Source organism: Cynocephalus volans, chromosome 6 (assembly GCF_027409185.1).
Source record: "Cynocephalus volans isolate mCynVol1 chromosome 6, mCynVol1.pri, whole genome shotgun sequence".
Lineage (NCBI taxonomy): Eukaryota > Metazoa > Chordata > Mammalia > Dermoptera > Cynocephalidae > Cynocephalus > Cynocephalus volans.
Window position 1 is genome coordinate 136,676,980 of NC_084465.1, and position 19,002 is coordinate 136,695,981.

At 34.2% G+C, this 19,002-nt stretch overlaps 1 protein-coding gene across 1 annotated transcript in view; it reads right to left on the reverse strand.

Moving 5' to 3' along the window:
- Positions 1 to 19,002, reverse strand: part of CUBN (cubilin) — a 253,314-nt gene that overhangs the window by 177,033 nt on the left and 57,279 nt on the right. Inside the window, exons 23-26 of the mRNA XM_063099467.1 lie at positions 6,226 to 6,418; positions 4,804 to 4,964; positions 4,185 to 4,366; positions 3,255 to 3,411 (exon numbers count right to left, since the gene is read on the reverse strand). Of these exons, the coding sequence (XP_062955537.1) occupies positions 3,255 to 3,411; positions 4,185 to 4,366; positions 4,804 to 4,964; positions 6,226 to 6,418 (693 nt within the window). The remainder of the gene's footprint in view (positions 1 to 3,254; positions 3,412 to 4,184; positions 4,367 to 4,803; positions 4,965 to 6,225; positions 6,419 to 19,002) is intronic.

Below are 19,002 nucleotides of genomic sequence, written 5' to 3' on the forward strand. Positions count from 1 at the left end.
TAACCATGATTGTCAAGAACCACTATCATATGTATCATAATTGTTCCAAGATTTGTGTGAGATTTTCCTTTAAGAAAACATCTACATTAAAAATCATTTATATATATGATATATACATATGCGCACACACACGCACACTCACAAGTTCTTTAAAAAAAGGGGGGGGGGAAGAAGATATAACAACCACAATTATTTGAAGTTGATACAACAAACAAACAGAAAGGACATTGTTGGGGGGGAGGGGGGGAGGGAGAAGGGAGGGAGGTTTTGGTGACGGGGAGCATTAATCAGCTACAATGTATATCGACAAAATAAAATTTAAAAAAAAATAAAAAATAAAAAATAAAAAATAAATTTTAAAAAAAAGTATAACTCATAATAAGCTTATATTTATTAATATACAATAAAAAAAAATTCATGGAAAATAGATTTAAAAGATAATACAAATCTTCCCATGAACATTTTGAAGATCCCTTTTATATTTGGTGCAGCATTTTTAAAGGTGAAGGGTTTCCACTTAGAACAAATGTGAAATAATACTTAAGTGTATTCAAACCTTACAGTGTCATGAAAATGGAATAGCCATGTTAAAATATGCCTCAAATTCCTGTGAAGTGGTGGAGAGCAGAATAACTTGGCTTAACAGAGATCAGTCTGGCGTGTTTGTTTAGAGAAGTGTATTAAACATTCTGTGCTTCTGTTTTTCTAACATTAACATTTGAAAGAGACAGAAATTCTGACCTTTAAATTCAACAGTTTAAAAACATAAAGTTCTATGTGAATGCGAAAAGGAATAACATGGCTTTGTTGAACGTTCAAAAGTCTGCGTGAAATTCACAATGAGTTCCCCTATTCCTCTAATTAGTCATCAGGAAGTACCAAATGAATAGAGAATAGAAGGGGCTTAAAGGATTTACATGAAATGAAAGAAATGAAAACCTTAAAAAATTTTTTAAATCTTCAATCCAATGGTAGCATTTTCTTGAGCTGAGTTTTCAACAAAACTACACTGGACCCCTCTAAGTATGTCTAATGAGAGTAAATGCCAAATTCAGCCAATCCTAATGACCTGAAAAAGGCATATGCATGCCTTTTCTCAAGTCGTTTTCATATTGTCATTATGATATGCAATAAAAGAGGATGGGGTGGTAGATTGAATTGTCCCCCAAAATTCACTGAAGCTTGAATTTGTCCCCCAAGTTTTATGTATTAGAAACTTGGCCCCCCACTGTGACTGTTAAGGGGGTGGGAAATCCTATTATGATAACTGAAAGGTGGAGACTTGAAGAGGTGATTGGATTGTAGGACCGTGAAGTAGTGAATGGATTAAAAATGGTGGTCAGGGGCGTGGTTCTGAGGGCTTTAAAAGAAGAAGAGAGGCTGTATGTCTCTCTCTGCTTCCACCATCTTGCAATGTGAGACCCCTGGATCACTGTCACCACCACCAGATGGGCTTTGGACTTCCCAACTGTAAGCAATAAATTTCTTTTTCTTTATAAATTTCCCAGTTCCATGTATTTTGTTATAAGCAACACAAACAGACTACTGCAGATGAAGAAATAAACTTTCTATTGAAAGAATTGTCTCTGAAAAATGTGGTTCATCGATGCATTTCTATTACAATGACTGCTTTCTGGGAGATGGCTGGAACACCACTTATAAACTTTGGTTTTGAAAAGGATGTGTTTATGGCTCTTCAAAATCTTCCTTTGCTGAAGCAAGGGGAATACTCAAACCATTTCTCTTTGAAAATTTTTAGATCATAGTTTTGTCCACAATGGATTTCTAAAGAACAATTTTGTTGTTTTAGATGCTTTGTGAGAAGTTACACCTGCTAGGCAGACAGGGATCATGGGCCTCAAAGACTAGTGGCAAGACAGGGCAGAGGAAAATATATTCCAGTAAAACATATGCTCAAAAATTACGCTATCTGCAAACCTCCAATTTCAAATGGCAAATTTTACAGAAAATCTCACTGGTTTGCTCTGATTTTACTTTAAGGATCAGTAAGTATCCCATGTACATTAATTTACTCCCTCAGTGTTCCAAAATTATGAGAGAAAAATAATGTATCACAGGAATAAAAAGAAAAAGAGGCTGACCCTTAATAAGTAATCTGATTGTAACCAAGAAACAAATTAGCACAAAAATAATAAAATTAGAGAAATGATCATATGCTCAAACATATATATCCCTGATAGAAACTGGGAAAGCTTTTCATGTACTAGTGATGAATTTCTGAAGAACCAAAGCTACACATTAAAACTCAGCATTCAAAACTATCTAAAATTCAGTCTAATTCCCAGCTGTAGTTGAATATGAATCTTCAGATTCACACATAAGCGAGTTTAAACATTAGCACTATTTCAATCAATCCAAAGGTTATTGTATATTTAGATTATGTTTTGTGACTTTCAATTGCATTTTTAGATAATTATGTAAAATTAAGGGTAGATTAGGATTTAGTGAAGCAAGAAATTATACTTCCAAAAACACAGGTACTTATTAAATAACATAAATTCAAGGAAAAAATTTTTTTTTGAATGTCCATTTTGAAGCTAAGTTTGAAAAGCATTTAATTCTAGAGCTAGAATGAAGCTTTAGAGATCATCTAATTTAATCTTTTCTTTTTAGAGAAGAAACCGTGTAAGTCCAGAGAAGAAAAGTGACTTTCTCAAGGGCTATGACTCCTGACAAACTCCAGGCCCCTTGACATTTTATTCAGTGCTCCTTTAATTCCAATATGTTGTCTAAGGGAAAAGCAAATTTAAAAATGGCTTCTCTACAATGACCAGATTTTCCCACAATAAAAAACATGCTTACTCCATGTATGATTCACAGGGACCACACTTTCCTGTAACAAAATAAAGGTAACTTTTACGGTAGAGAACAAAAACGAGTGTGAGAGAATACTGTGTACCATGGCATAATGTCTAATTAGGAAACTGTAGTGCTTAATACAAATAAAAAACTATTAGCCATTAAGCTGTTTCACTGATCTTTAGCTGAATTTCAACTCTCTGGGCAGATTAAATACTTTTCTAAGTTTCTATAGTTTGCCAGATGCTTTAGTTACATAAGATTAAGTTTAATACATAAGCATTTTTACCTCAAATGGAGTTAAACTTTTCACATAAGAAACTAAGATTGATTTCAATTGATCACACCAACAGGTTATAATCATTTCAGGTTGTTGTTTCCTCTAGAGTCTGAAGGCTCACTGTAGGCACTGAACAGCTGGTGTACACACTTACTCTGCCAGTATTCTGCCTCGAAGCCACGTCCTTGCTGACCTTCATCTGTCCTTAGTTTTAAATACATGCTGTCTCCACTAGAACGGATAAGAGGTGGGGTCTCATCTCCACACAGCTGAGTTAGCAGATGAGAGTGGGTACTTGGGCCATCATATACCTTTAACAAAACATTGCAAATATCAGATGGTTGTAGCTATAAACATTATCTAAAAGACTCTGTAATCAAGAAGAAGTGGGGAAGAAATGCATATGTGATATAACAGAAGAGTAGCCCTGAAATAAAATACCTTTAAAAATTTTATTTAAGTGTCTATAGACTTGGGCCATTTAGCCATTGATATGTTATTGTACAGCAGTAAGTGTGTAAATCTAGATTGAATCTGAAGATTGAAAATGAAAATCTAATATGTATTTTCGAGACCATACTGATATCAATTGTCCTCCTTGCTTTTTGATTCCATGGCTTAAAATTTATGATACTTTAATACATTTCTATTTAGATTTTTTAAATGAGCAATGGTGAAATTGCTGGTACTATAAAAAGCCTTAGTTGGATAATTCAAATTATCTTCTCTAAATCACCAAAATAATCCACTATATTGTTATTTTTCAGTGCATATGTAGAAATTACATAAACAAAGATTACAATAAGTCCCATTACCCCTTTCAGGAGATTTTAGCCATCTTAAAAGTCCATATTCAATATATTTTAAATACTTAGTATATCAAGCCATTCAATAATACACACTGTACTTAGAAGATTGTCATTTCCACCAAATTTCTTTTACGTTTTTATCTTGCTTAAATGCTTTTATGTGCATGTTCTGTTTAAATGCTCCCCTTTCCTGAATCTTCAAAATAAAAGCAAATTCATTATGTGTGTTGGGTGAGATGGGAGCAGTAAATGAACAACTGAAACATTGCACGTACAGCCAGATAATCTAAAGTGCAGTTTGGATGATACTCCAAGTGGAAGTCATGGAACTGCAGCTCAAACACGCTGCCATGGCTGGACTTCAACCACCAGTAACACTCGGAGCTGTGGTAGTAAGGCATCGGGTAGTTGGGAGATATGAATACACCTCTGGAAGTGGTGAGATTGCCCCCGCAACCTATGAGAGAAAAAAATGGAATGACAAACGCCCCTTTCCCATCTCCTTGTCTATATCAAACTGGTGTTACTGTGCTCACCTTTAAATCAAGTTGCAAAGCAAAACTGCATCACAAAAGAGCAGCCAGCCTATAATTCCATTTCACATAATGTACTTTCCTTTTTCTAACCAGATGGCCAGCTTAATGAAATATACCAGAGAACTAGAACTTTTCCCTTTGTCCTTCAAAAAAAGTGGCTGCTATTAATTCAAAAATATTTGCAATGTTAGAGATTATTTCAAAGAGAGATGATAAAGCTCATCTGGGAAAAAACAACAAAAGAAAACAAAACAAAACAAAAAAACGGACAATTGATGCTGGACAGAGCACTACCATCCAAAGCACTGAGAAATCAGTCAGATTGGATTCTCCAATAAGACAGCTCTTTGCTATTTACCTGTAGATGACCCATCCCAGTAAGCTGAGAATCCAGAACTTGAGTCAATTATGTCACTCTTAAATCTTAACCATAGTTTGTTACTGTGAGAGATGATTCTTGGAGGTAGATTTGAGCCACAGTATATCCCCAGAGTTGGTGATTTTTCATAGCCTCCATCTCTGTGACAGAATACAGAAGTGAAAATATATTGGGCTATTGATAATAGAAAAATAACCTGGTTTTAGGGATTTCAAACATAGCATTTTACCAAATCAGTCAATGTGTCTCAAAAATACTCTGAAAAACACAATTTCAAGGTTTCAAGTTTTATGCTTTATTAAATAGCATTTGAATTAATTAATAAAAAATATCATTTAGGGCTGGCATGGCATTTTATAAAACCAACAGTAGAGTGAGAGAATGTAACCCTCTCAAATAGAACACAGGACAAAGAAACCATAACTATTAGCAATATAAACAAATGATGCTTAATTGTACAGAGAAAACTTAAATGTTCTCCTTTTAATTTGGAAATTTTAAAACACGTATTTGATATATTTAGCAAAATTCTGGAAATAACTCTTTCCCTAAGAACTTTTGTGAGATCTTAAATCTACTTTATAATATGTAGCTTTTTCAATCCAAAAAAAAAAAAAAAAGGATTCATTCAACATTAAAGTCCGGTGATTAATTGCTGTAAATTATGAAAATTATGTCATTTATGTCAATTGCGATTTATTATTTTGGTACCTTACCTTACATCACGTAATAAAATTTTTAATAAAATATTATGATTCCAGATTTTAAATGTCGAATATATTATTTGAAACAGATGTGCACCAACATGATTAACCTAATTTAACTCAATGTAATGCTATAGGGAGATATCAACATATAAGTTAACTTACCTTTACTGGAAATACAACTTTTTAAACTTTCAAAGTGCCAAGTAATGAAAGAAAAATGGATTACACAGAAATTCACAAGGCTTGACTTTTATTATTTGAATACAAAAAACTTTGTGCAAATTTTAGGATAAGATTGATATCCTGTCATCATTTTTTGTGACATAATTAGATTAAATGGGCAGCAGACAGCCTAAAATTTGAAATAATTTTGCATAAAGAAAGTCGGTATTCAGCAATAGCAAGTATCTCATTTCATAGTAGTAGTACATCTGTTTCTTTGCCCAAGTGAAATGTGGAGTTCATTTTCAAATATTCCCAATGAAAGAATAACTTCAAAGTAACCACTGAATTTTATGCAATTTTCTGTATTTCTTCTAAGTCAGGCTTTAAATGGCAAACTATCTTGCAAGAAAATGCATGTTGGGGAGTTCTGCAGAGAATTTTCATATTTTTTTCTTAATCTTTCCAGGAAAGTTTATTAGTGGAAGTAAATAATGAAAAAGGTTATAAGGAAATAAATAAAGGTACTTACTTGATTTCCACAAAATCTGCTAAACAGTTTCCACTAATGGCTTCCTCCAAAGAGAAGTTTGTGAAATGCAGTGCAATCTGCTGGGTGGTTTCCACTGTGATCCTATAAATGCACTCATAGTTGTCGGGGTAATTATTGGGAAAGTTTGGAGACGTGAATGTCCCAGATTCATCTGTGTAGTCTTCGAAGCATGCTATGAAAGGAAACAGACCAAAAGACAGAAAATAGAAAATATTATGTTAGAGCATAATACATACACTTCATAAATTTGTCCAATGTACTTGATTTTCTTTTTTTTTTTTTTTTTTCTTTTTTTTTCGTGACTGGCACTCAGCCAGTGAGTGTACCGGCCATTCCTATATAGGATCCGAACCCGCGGCCGCTGGGAGCGTCGCCACGCTCCCAGCGCATCACCCTCCCGAGTGCGCCACAGGCTCGGCCCAATGTACTTGATTTTCAATAGGCCATTCTACAATGTTCAAAGAACGATTTCACTTTGAAGCAAAGTTTTTGAAATCTCAAAAGCAAAACAATTAACAGTCAGACTAAGCTACTTAGTGGAAATTGTTACAAATATCTTGAGTGAACAACTTTTTAGATCTTGGAAGTGTTATAATTTTTCAAATCCGTGCAAATTACCATAAACATTAAAAAGTAGGCTCAACTACAGAAATGATAGAAGAGGCCTAGAAATAACTGATTCTGTACTTTTCGTAAGATTCTTTTAAGTTATCTCTTCACGTCACTTGTTTGCTTTTTACCAAAGCATGTATTTGTGAGACATGACAAAGCAGGGACCTCAGCCATGGGGTGAAGAATAGGAGACCAGGCTCAGGGATCAGAGTGATCCTGAGAATCAAAGCCTTTCTCAAATTGAGAAGCTACGCAACCCTGGGCAAGTTATCGTACCTCTCTGAGCCTTAGCTCTCTCATGTCTAAAATGGAGATGGTTACTACTTTTGAGTATAGGGGTAAGAGTTAGAGATAATGTAATTAAAGGCCTTGGCTCATGATATATGCTCAATAATTGGTAGTAATCATCATTAGGTTTCAAAATGGACAAGTGTAAGAAAAGCAGGGCATAAATTATGAGGAATAAAGCAGATCATTCATACAAAGCATTTAGCATAGAACCCGGACAAGTTCATGTCATAAAGAAATATCAACTGTTGTACTTTAACAGTTTTAATTTTACCTCTTCAGTCCTTCGGATGCTATATTTACTAACCAACATACTTAATCTCAAAGTCTTCCAAATCTGAGATATTTTACAAAGAAAATATGGTTTGAATGCATTTTTAATGTATCTTCAACTGTATCCAGTAATAATCTAAATCTAGGTCCAGGAGTAGACAGAGCTCTATGACTGAAAGGTTTTGGGGGATAATGAACTATTGTACTTTATCATGAATAAAAAAAAAAAAGAGGATGTTTAGGTATGCTATTTCTCTAATTGCTGCTGTACAGTCATACTCAGAAAAGAAAAGAAGAATCACTGCTACTGAGAGCACAGAGACACACAGAAAGTGTTTAGCCCTCAGGGTAATGGGTATTCACAAAATATTTGGTTTTTACTCTATTTTAAACAGCAAGCAATAAAGGTTTTACTTCATTGAAGGAATACACAGTGATATTTAACACCAAAGATGATATTTAACTCCAAAATTATGGAAAAGTATACTTCTCTATAGTTTGCCAAAACATTTCCACAAGAGGAAAGGAAGGAAGGAAGGGAGAGAGGGAGAGAATAAAGGAGGAAGGGAGGGTGAGAGACGGATAGACAGCAGGGAGAGGGGTGCAGAGTTAGTATATTAAATATTTCAGGCCCAGTATTGAGTATTACTAAGGTAAAAATTCATGGATCTAACGGATATTAAATGAAAGCTATGACCCAGTCTCCTTGAACTGATTGAACTGAAAGACTCATTGACCCACACATAGACAGCTTTAGCCAGTAAATCAATTATTTAGAGCAAATTATTGGTTCATGTCACTTGCTCTGATGGAGATAATGCTCCTTGCTTACTCACTCTACTCCCAGAGGGGAAATACAATTGTACTGCATATTTCTAATGCAACTTGGAATTTGTTTGCAGGAGAATTCTGTGGATAACCAGGTTGTCAGATAGAGGAGCCTGATTTAATGACATTTTTGAACAGTGATGATGAGTAGTTTCTCTTTACCTTGCCCATATGCAAGTGATTATTCTGGCACACCTGGTGGGAGTTTGTTAATCTCTACTGAAATTTTTATTTGCTCACCAACCCTCTTTTCTCTTGCTGGCACAAAGGTCAACTACAGTCCCTGATATGTTCAAGTGATGACCCTCATACTGTTCTTTGGTCTGCAATGCTCTACCTAACAAGTTCTACTCCTCTCCAACACACTATTTAACAAAAAAACTCTTACCTATCATTTAAGGTCATGTTCAAATATCATTTCTTCTGTGAAACCGGTCCCAACCAAGTGGAATTAAATTCTCTGTGCTCAGTAAAATTTTACGCAAATAGTAATTTGAGCCCAAAACATATTTCTGTAATTGTTTTTATTTGAGTATATTTCCCCTACTAGGCCTTGGGATATGAATAAGGCCTCATTAACCACTATTAAATGTCACTTACTACAGTACCTGGCCCATATCAGGTCCCATTAAATATTTGTTAAAATTATATTACATAATGTTTTGAAAGCTGAGGGGCATGGAACATGTTTCTAATTTCTTCCCATTCTCTCTATCCTTCTACCTCTACCCATGACTCACTTTATTTTTCTTCTTTCTCTCCCCTTCCTATCCTCTCTCTTGGGATGGTAGAGGTTCTTTAATATTTTACAATGTTTACTAAATCTAAACTATAGGAACCTCTGTTTCCAGCCATGACAAGGAAATGGTACTGAACTAGCCTCTCTCCTTAACAACTGTAAAACTGGACAAAATACTGTACAAAACACAGTACAAGATTGTGATCCTTGAGAGAAAGGATATTCATGATGTGGGACTCTTGATTTCCTTGGCTCTCTACCTGGGCAGAATTTCCTGACCACAGCAGGGAGCTGAGCCCACGCAGTGGGTAACAGTCCTACTGAGCAGAGAAAGCAGAGATCAGAGTTTAGGACTGCCAATGCAGCTTGACCTACAAAGAAATGCTCCATAGATGAAGAAGTGTATGCAGTTGAAAGCCCGACATCTGTGTAAGGCTCCCCATTGGTTCTTGGCTGAAACTGGGCTGGGTATATATGCAATAAGACTTCAAAAAGCATGCAAGAGAGTAGCTGCTACTAGATTTGAAGCAGAAAATATTAGAGGTCAAAGGCAATTCTGGGAATTTTCAGAGTTCTCTCCCAGCCAGAATGGGGACACATCATTAACACCCCATGCATCTAACTGAGGCACCAGAAAGGCCACTTCTTATAAGTGAAGACCATGGCCAACAGTAGGTCTTTAGGGCTTCCCTACCAAAGTATAAGTCTTAATAAGACCTGCAGGAGTGACAGAACTTGGACGCTGAGACCTACCTAGTTGGAGGGGCTTGGGAAACACCTGGAGATTTTCACAAATATTCCTTAACAAATACAAGTACACTTCAAAAATTTTATGGAAAAATAGAATTAAAAGATAACACCAAATTTTCCATGAACTTTTTGAAATATGCTTGTGCTATAGATTGGATGCCCTCCTACCCCACAACCTCATTGAAACTTGATTTCCTGCTGTGACTATTAAGAGGGTGGGAAATGCTATTATGGCAATTGAAAGGTGGGGCCTTGAAGAGGTGATTAAATTGATGGTTTAATAGTGGTCATGGGCATGGTTCTGAGGGTCTTAAAAAGAGAGCATGTGAGAATCTGAGTCTCTCTCTCTCTCTCTGCTCCACCATTTTCTGCCATGTGAGACCCCTGCATTGCTGTAAAGCCACCACCAAAGAAGATCCTCACCAGATGTGTTCCCTGGACTTTGGACTTCCCAACTTCTGAAACTGTAAGCAATAAATTTCATTTGCTTATAAATCACCCAGTTCCAGGTATTTCTGTTATAAGCAACAGAAATGGATGGATACACCTTATAAAAAAAATACAAATCTGTGCAAGTACAAGGTAATCAGCCAGATATTGAGCTGCCAATAAGCTTTAGAGGAAGACAAGAGAACCTGGAATATCTACAACATATCATTTACCATGTCCAGTATAAAACTAAAAAATTACTATTAATGTTTAAAAATGGGAAAATATTAATTAAGTCAAGAAAAATATGTGGTCAAAAGTCAAGAAAAATGTGGTCATACTCCAGAATAAATGTTATTTTGTAATTCAAAGATGGCTCAGGTGTTAGATTTAGCAAAGAATTTAAAGCAGCTTTTTAAAATATGCTCAAAGTCTTACAGAGAAACATAGTCCCAATGAGTGAAGAGATAGAAAATGTTGGCAGGGGAAAAAAAAGAAATTATTATTAAAAAAATGGAAATTCTATAATTTAAAAGTACACTAACTGAACTTAAAAACTCATGATGGGTTTAATAGTAAATTGAAGGTAGAAGGAAAAATGGTCAGCAAACGTGCAGATGTATCAATAGAAAATATTTAAACCAAAGAACAAAGAGGAAAAAAGGAAACAACTGTAGAAAAATAGGCAGATACTCAGAAACCTGGAAAAAATAATAGCTTAACACACATATAGTTAGAGATCCGGAAGGAAAAGAAAATAAAAATAGGTTAAAAAAAAAAAAAAAGAAAAGACCACACAACAACAAAAAAGAGAATATAGTGGCTGAAATTCTCCCAAATTTGATGAAAAACATCTACTTAAACTAAATACACGAGTTTAGTCAATCCATAACAGAAGAAGACTTAAAAGAAAATCACACTTGGGCACATCAGAGTCAAATATTGGAAAACAAAAATGAGAAAAATTAATTAAAGAAACCAGAGAAAAAGGACACATCCCATGTGTGGAAACCACTATATGAATGATAGCTGGCTTCTAATCAGAAACAACAGCACCAAGAGGAATATGGAATACATCTTTAAAGTGTTGACAGGAGGGAGAAAAGACCTAAATATATAGCAACAATGTTTTTTAAAATAATAGTGCAACATATTCAGACTAGCAGAAGCTGAGATAATTTGTTACTAGAAGATCTGTACCATATGATATAATAACAATGTCCATCAGGCCAAAAGGAAATGATACCAAATGGAAATGAAGAACAGTGGGAATGGTAAATAATTAGATAAAGATTAGGCTTTCTTCTCTTTATCTTTTTAAAAGAGAGCTAATGATCTAAAGCAAAAATAAAAGGTAGAGTTTGTAATATGCAGAAGTAAAAGATATAACCAAAATAGCACAAAGAAGGACAGTTAGATGGAATTATACTATTATGAGATTACTACATTTGTCAAGTGGGAAGGGGATTAAGTGTCAGTTACGAAGCGCAAAGCAGTAGCCTATTAACTCTAAGCAAACTTGTGGATAAGTTAAGAATGCACATTGTTAGTCCTAGAGCAAACACAGGAAAAAAGAGTTATCATTAAAAATTCAATGAAGGAATTAGAATGTAATACTTAAAATATTCTGTAAACCATAAAGAAGACAGGAAAGTAGTAACAGAAGAAGAAACAAATGAAAAACAAACGTCATGATGGTATGCTAAATCCAACCATATTAATAATTATATTAATTATAAATGGTCTAAACACTTCAGCTAAAACACAGTTATTATCAAACTGGGTGAAAATGCAGGATCCAATCGTATGCTATTTACAATATATACACATTATATATAATGACGTCAATAGGTTGAAAGTAAAAGAATGGATAAAGATATACCACATGAACATTAAATATAAGAACACTGAAATTGCTGTAAAATATCAAACGAAAGTGACTTCAAGAAAGAGAGTATTACTAGCTTTGTAAAGACACATTTCGTAGTCATGAAGTGGAAAATTAATCAGTAAAGCATAATAATCCTAAATGTGTATGCACTAAATAATAGTTTTAAAATACATGAAGGAAAGTGGAAAGGTAAAATTTCAGAAAAAAAAAACAACAAAAAAACCCATGATTATGATTGGAGATTTCATTACCTTTCTCTCCATAACTAAATAAATAATTAAATAAAATAAGTAGATAAAAATCAATGAAGGTAGAGAAAATCTGACCAATACACCTTAAACTAGTTGACAATTAAAGAACATTACACTTAATAACAACAGACTACATAGTGTTTTCAAGTGTACATAAAATGTGCACCAAAACAGACCACATGCTAGACTATAACTTTTGAATATTTTAATTTTAAACAATTAAAATCTTATAAGATATATTTTCTAAGCACAATGAAATTGAACTATAAATCAATAAGATGTCTTGAAAATCTGCCTATACTTGGAAATTAAATAATAGATTTGTAAATATATATTACACAGATCAAAGAAGAAATCACAAAAGAATTAGAAAATACTTTGAACTGAAAGCAAGTGAAAAATGCAACATATCAAAATTTGGAAGATGAATTGAAGTAGTGCTTAAAGGCATATACATAAAATCTCTATAAGAAAACAAAGTTTGTTTATTTTCACCTATAGAAACTAGAAAAAGAAAAGCAAACTAAACCATTAAGTAAAAGAGAAGAAATAACAGAAAAGAACAGAAATCAATGAAATAGAAATTGGAATAGCAACACAGAAAATTAACAATGCTAAAATTAGTTCTCTGAAAAAATTACTAAAAATCAATAGGATTCTTGCAAAAATCATCAAAGTAAAAAAGGAGAAAGAACACAAATTATAATTTCCAGGATGGAAAGAGGGGTGTCACTACAGAATCTTCAGACATTAAAAGAATAGAAAGAGACTGCTATGGAAAATCATACAATTAAATTTGATACCAGAGATAAAATAGACAATTCTTTAATTGCACAAATTCCCATAACTTACCCAAGAAGAAATAGAAAGCCTCAATAGTCTCTACTAACTGAAGAAATTAGAGTTGAAATTTAAAGCCTTTCTACAAAGAAAACTGCAGGCTCAAATAAACTCATTGGTGAAATTCTATCAAATGATTAAGGAGTTGTTTGTATTCCACAAACTCAGAAAATAGAGGAGGAGAAGACACTTCCTAACTTATTTTATAAGACCAGTATTACTCTTATACCATGACCAGACAAAGATATAACAAAGAAACTACAAATCAATATATCTCACAAATAGATGCAAAAATCCATAACACAATTTGAGCACAATTCCAGATATATATAAAAATTAGAATACATGAGAAGCGAGTGGAGTTTATCCCAGGAATGCAAGATGGGTTTGACGTTAGAAAAGAGTCCCCCAAATGATTACATGTAATGTAATACTGAATATAATAATCGTGCTGATTTGAGCATCACATATTGTACAAAAGTATGGATATTTAAAGCTGTAACCTACAGATATATACAATCAATTATTTAAATAAAAGATAATAAATAAAAAAATAAGTAAAATGTATATGGAAATGCAAAAGACCTAGGACAGTCAAAACAATTTCGGAAATGAAATACAAATCTGGAGGTTTTACACTTCCAAATTTTAAGATACATTATAAAACTATATAATATTAAGACATCAATGTGATAGAATACAGATTCCAGAAGCAGACCCAGGCATACACGTGGACAATTGATTTCAACAACAAAGCAAAGGCAATCCAGTGGGAGGTGGGTGGAGAGCAGAATCTTTTAAAAGAATGTGCTTGAGAAATTAAATACCATTTGCTAAACAAGCAAACTTGGATACATAATTCACACCCTATAGAAAAATTAATTCAAAATGGATCGTAGACATAAATATAAAACATTAAACTATAAAACTTCTAGAAGGAAGGATGGGGAAATCCTCATAAGCTTTGGTAGGCAAACACTTCTTAGACTGAGACACAAAAATCACTTGCCATAAAAGGAAAAAAAAAGATACATTGGACACTTCTGCTCTTCAAAAGATACCATTAAGAAAAAGAAAAGTTTAGCCACACACACAGGAAGAAAATCATATTTACAATATATTTGTCTCATGAACGACATACTTGTATCCAAACTATATAGCACATAACTCAATAATAAGAGAACATACAACACAAACAAAAATAAGCAAAATGATTTTAATAGACACCTCACAAAAGAAAATATAAAACTGTCAAAAAAGCATGTGAAAACGTTCTTAGCACTATTAGTTGTCAGGGAAATGCAAATTAAAATCACAATGAGATACTATGAGGCAACCAGTAGAACCTAAAAATGAAAAGACTGATAATACCAAGGATTGGCAAAGATGAGGAAAAAGTGGAATTCTCATTTATATAGGTGGGAGTATAAAATGGCACAACCACATTGGAAAAAAGTTTGGCAGTTTCTCATAAAGTTAAGTATACTATTATCACATGACCCAGAAATTCTATTCCCAGGCATTCTGTCAAGAGAACTGATAAGTCCACAAAATACGTGTACCTCAACGTTCATAGCAACTTTTCTTCCTAAGAGCTAAAAATTGCAAAATACCCCAACTATCTAACAGGTGCATGATAATCAAATTATGGTATGTCCATGCAATGGAAGGCTATTCAGCAGTGAAAAGAACTACTAATAAATTCAACATGAAAAAACTTCAGATACATTATGCTAAACGAAAGAAGCCAGACACAAAAGGGTACATATTGTATGTGTTTTCATTCATACTTGCCTTTCAAACAGTTAAAACCAATCTATATGGATAGGAATCAGGTCTGTAATTGCTGAGATGGAGGATGTGGAATAAACTGACCAAAGAGACACTAGGATACTTTCTGAGATGATAGAAGTGGTTAAATGGGTGCATACATTTGTGAAAATTATGGATGAATTTTACTTTATGAAAGTATAGAATAAAAATCTGTTATATTAAAAGTTGAAAGTTCTGTGCAAAGACAGGTTGAGTTGTCTAGAGGAAATCCAATAAATAATTCTGTTATCTGGTAAAAATAAATAAAATTAAAATAGAGAAATAAAATACTGTATTTGAAGAGACCACCCTGATACAAATATTAAATAATAGAATATTTAATATTAAAATTTGCAGCTTTATTAGGTTCAAATAGTTAATCTTATAGAGAGAATAATAATAGTTTTCAGAATTTAACATATCTATTTCTTGAAAGGTTAAAAACTCTTTCTTACCTAACACTGAAGAAGTCTGTACATGTTCAGGTTTCTTCCCTTGAGAGTATAAATGGCTTTTTCTAGAATAATATTAATATTAAGAAATATTACTGCTAAGCTTTGGCTTTCTCTTGTGCTTTGCAACAAAGCACAAATAATTAAATTTGAATGTGTTCCCATAAAAGGATATTTATGTGTTGCCACGATGCTTATTACATCAATACAAAATGCAAACATAAAAATGTGTCTATGCCTTTGTTCTATCTTACATTGCCAAAGGAAAATTTATATTCAATAGCAGTTGGCCTTTTATTATGGTTTAAGAACATTTTCAAAGAGATAAAGAAGAAAAGTACATTTTTTCCATCTCCTATATCCAACTGAACTAGCAATGGAAAAACATATCTCTGAAGATCAAAGACAACTGTTGGCAGGACTCATATTTTTCTGACCAAAAAAAAAAAAAAAACAGTGAAGAAAGAAAAGAGAAAATACATAAACATCCTCTCTCTGTGGACCACTATAAAATCACAAAACTAGAATTTTTCTGAAATTCATAATATATCTCTGCCTCCACCAAGCATTTTCAAATAAGTTTTTGTAACATAGCATTTGGCTCATTTTCAAAGAGGAAATTCAGAAACATGGATAATCTTCCAAACCACAAAGCAAAGACTAGATCAGTTCCATAAGATTTGAGGCACAAGTACAGAATAAACTGATCCTGTGGATAGAAGAATGCATTACAGAGGGAAATCCTAGGTTATGGATAAATGTGCCAGCACCTCTCTGCTTTGCCTTGTGGAGTAACTTATGTGATTATCCAATTACATTAAGTGTCAATCTATAGGCTTTGCTTTCTGAAATCAGTTATGTATCTCTACTTTCTGAATGAATCCATAAGACTCAGATTTTCTAGATAGGTGCTAAATAAATAACCAACCTAGAAATCATCATCTGCTTCTATTGGCATATTTGGTTTAACATTATTCAAAGTGAAGACTGGAGAGAAGATATAATTACAGGTTTAATTTTCCCTTAGGAAAAAAGAAGCCTTCCTAACCAAACTCAACATTTTGCTATAATTCACTGCTAGGTGATCAAAATTATTCCTTTTGCTTTTCCTTCATAGATGACCAAAACTGTATCAAATTGTGCTTGAAAATCAATAATCATACTTTAAATCTGGCAAAGTCATGGTCCTTTACAACTATAAAGTAATCTTTACATTAAAGGTCTCATTTAATCTTCCCCAACTGTCTTAGTCTGTTTTCTGTTGCTATAACAGAATACCTGAGACTGGGTAATTGATAAAGAACAGAAGTTTATTTGGCTCACATTTCTGGAGGCTGGGAAGTCCAAGGGCACGTTGGCAACCTCTGGTGAAGGCTTTCATGTTGCATTATGATATGGAGGAAAAGCAGAAGGGCAAGCAAGGCATGTGAAAGAGACAAAACACAAGGGGCGGCCTTGCTTTATAGCAACCCACACTCGCAGTAACTAATCCAGTGCCCCAAAAGCAAGAACTCACTCACTCCCAAAAGATTTAACCCAGATACAAGACAGTGCCTTAATCCCATCAAGGGGGCACAAACCCTCATGACCCAAACACCACTTAAAGGTCCCACCACCTCTCAACCCCCGCTTAACTGGGAATCAAATTTCGACATGGGTTTCAGAGGGAACAAATCATCTTTAACCCTATAGCACCAACTTTGCAAGACAAACAGGAATTATCTTCCCCACTTTTTAGAGAGGAGCAGTACCGTGGACTGAATTATGTCCTCCCAAAACTAGTTGAAGCCCCAAGTTTTATGTACTAGAAACTTAGCCCCCACTATGACCGTTAAAAGGATGGGAAATCCTATTATGGTAATCGAAAGGTGGAGCCTTGAAGAGGTGATTGGATTGTAGGACCATGCAGTAATGAATGGATTAAGAATGGTGGTCCGGGGCGTGGTTCTGAGGGCTTTAAAAGGAGTCTTTCTCTTGCTCTCTCTGCTTCCACCATCTTGCAATGTGAGACCCCTGGGTCACTGTCACCACTACTTGATGCACTTTGGACTTCCCAGCCTCAGAAACTGTAAGCAATAAATTTAGTTTTCTTTCCAAAATACTCAGTTCCATGTATTTTGTTAAAAGCAACAGAAATGGACTAATACAAGCAGATAAGGGATTTAAAACTTCTGAAGATTAAGTTCTGAAAATCACTTAGTTCTGACATGGCCAAGATAAAATTTAAACTCAAGTCCTCCCTTTCCAAATCATGTGCTCTTTAACAATCCCTGGTTTCTCTAAGCAGGAAATGTCAGTTTAAGAATGAAGACAAGTAGGCAACTAGGAATATCACCATTAAGCATTGCGGTCAGCATTTCCATTCTAGAGAGTGAGAAATATAATAAATAAGATAAGTGAACTGAGCCGGGAAGTGCTGGGAAACCCATATTTACAAAAATATAAGAAAACTCTAACCAATACGAAGGTAAATCTTTAAAAGATTAATGGACATACTGAAAAATCTTTTCCAGAGTGAAAATTTCTAAATATCTCATAGCAGAAAATACAGAATTTAAGGTGGATAAAAAGAATCAGAGAGGCTTGTAACTTGCCCAAAGTACTCCAAGTTAGTATCAAGGTTGGAACTACAACCAAGACTTCTGATTGCCCCTCCAGCCTCCCCTTTCAGTGTATCATGAATAGTGCTTTCCTTCATGCATGGTTACTGTCCAATCCATCTTTATACCACCATTGTAATTCTATAGCAATTTATGTCCTAAGTTGACTTTCCAAGTCTTAGATGAACTACAAAAACAAAGTTTCATTACAACCATTTGAATTATTTGGTAAAAATGCAACCTAGATCCTAGCCCTGATACCTGAATTTGTAACAAGAAAATCCCACCTGCCCCAAGTTTTTTATGAACCCTAGAGTTTGAGAATGCTGCCCAACCAGATCAAAGTTTTAAAATAGAAACAGAACTCTCTCAACCCATTTCTTTTAAAGAAACACTCTTTGGCTCTTCTCTGGTCACCATTTCTTAACTTCACTCTCCTTCATGTCTTCTCTGGGCTCATTGCAGGATGTCTGATGAAGAACAACACTAAACACCCAGTGGGAGGTGGGTGGGAACTCTGTGTTGGGAATAAGGAAGTTGGGAAAGCCCAGTAGGGCTCACCTTTAACCCTACATTGATGTGGTTGTGATCATTTCTGTTCATTTCCCTAGACAGCTGTAAAGCTCTTCACTTTGCAGAAAATATGAAAAGTCCACCACAGTTCTACTGTAGCTCTGAATAGAATGTTACCATCACACCATGTGTAGTTCATCTAGAACATTTCCAAGAGCTAATCCAGATACAGCAAAGGAAATGAATTACATGTTGGATCTCATTGTTTAGTTTGGTTTCCAAAAAAACTAGCTGTGTATTCTTGGGGGCATAAATTCAACCTTTTAGACTGCTATCTCCCTCATTTAAAAATTAACGTAATTGGACTAGATTTGTGTTTCTAATTTTCTTGACATACCATAAAAAAATACATTTACATCAGCCATGCACATACACATAGATACAAACGAGTTTCATGAAGTTTGTATGATAAACTCTA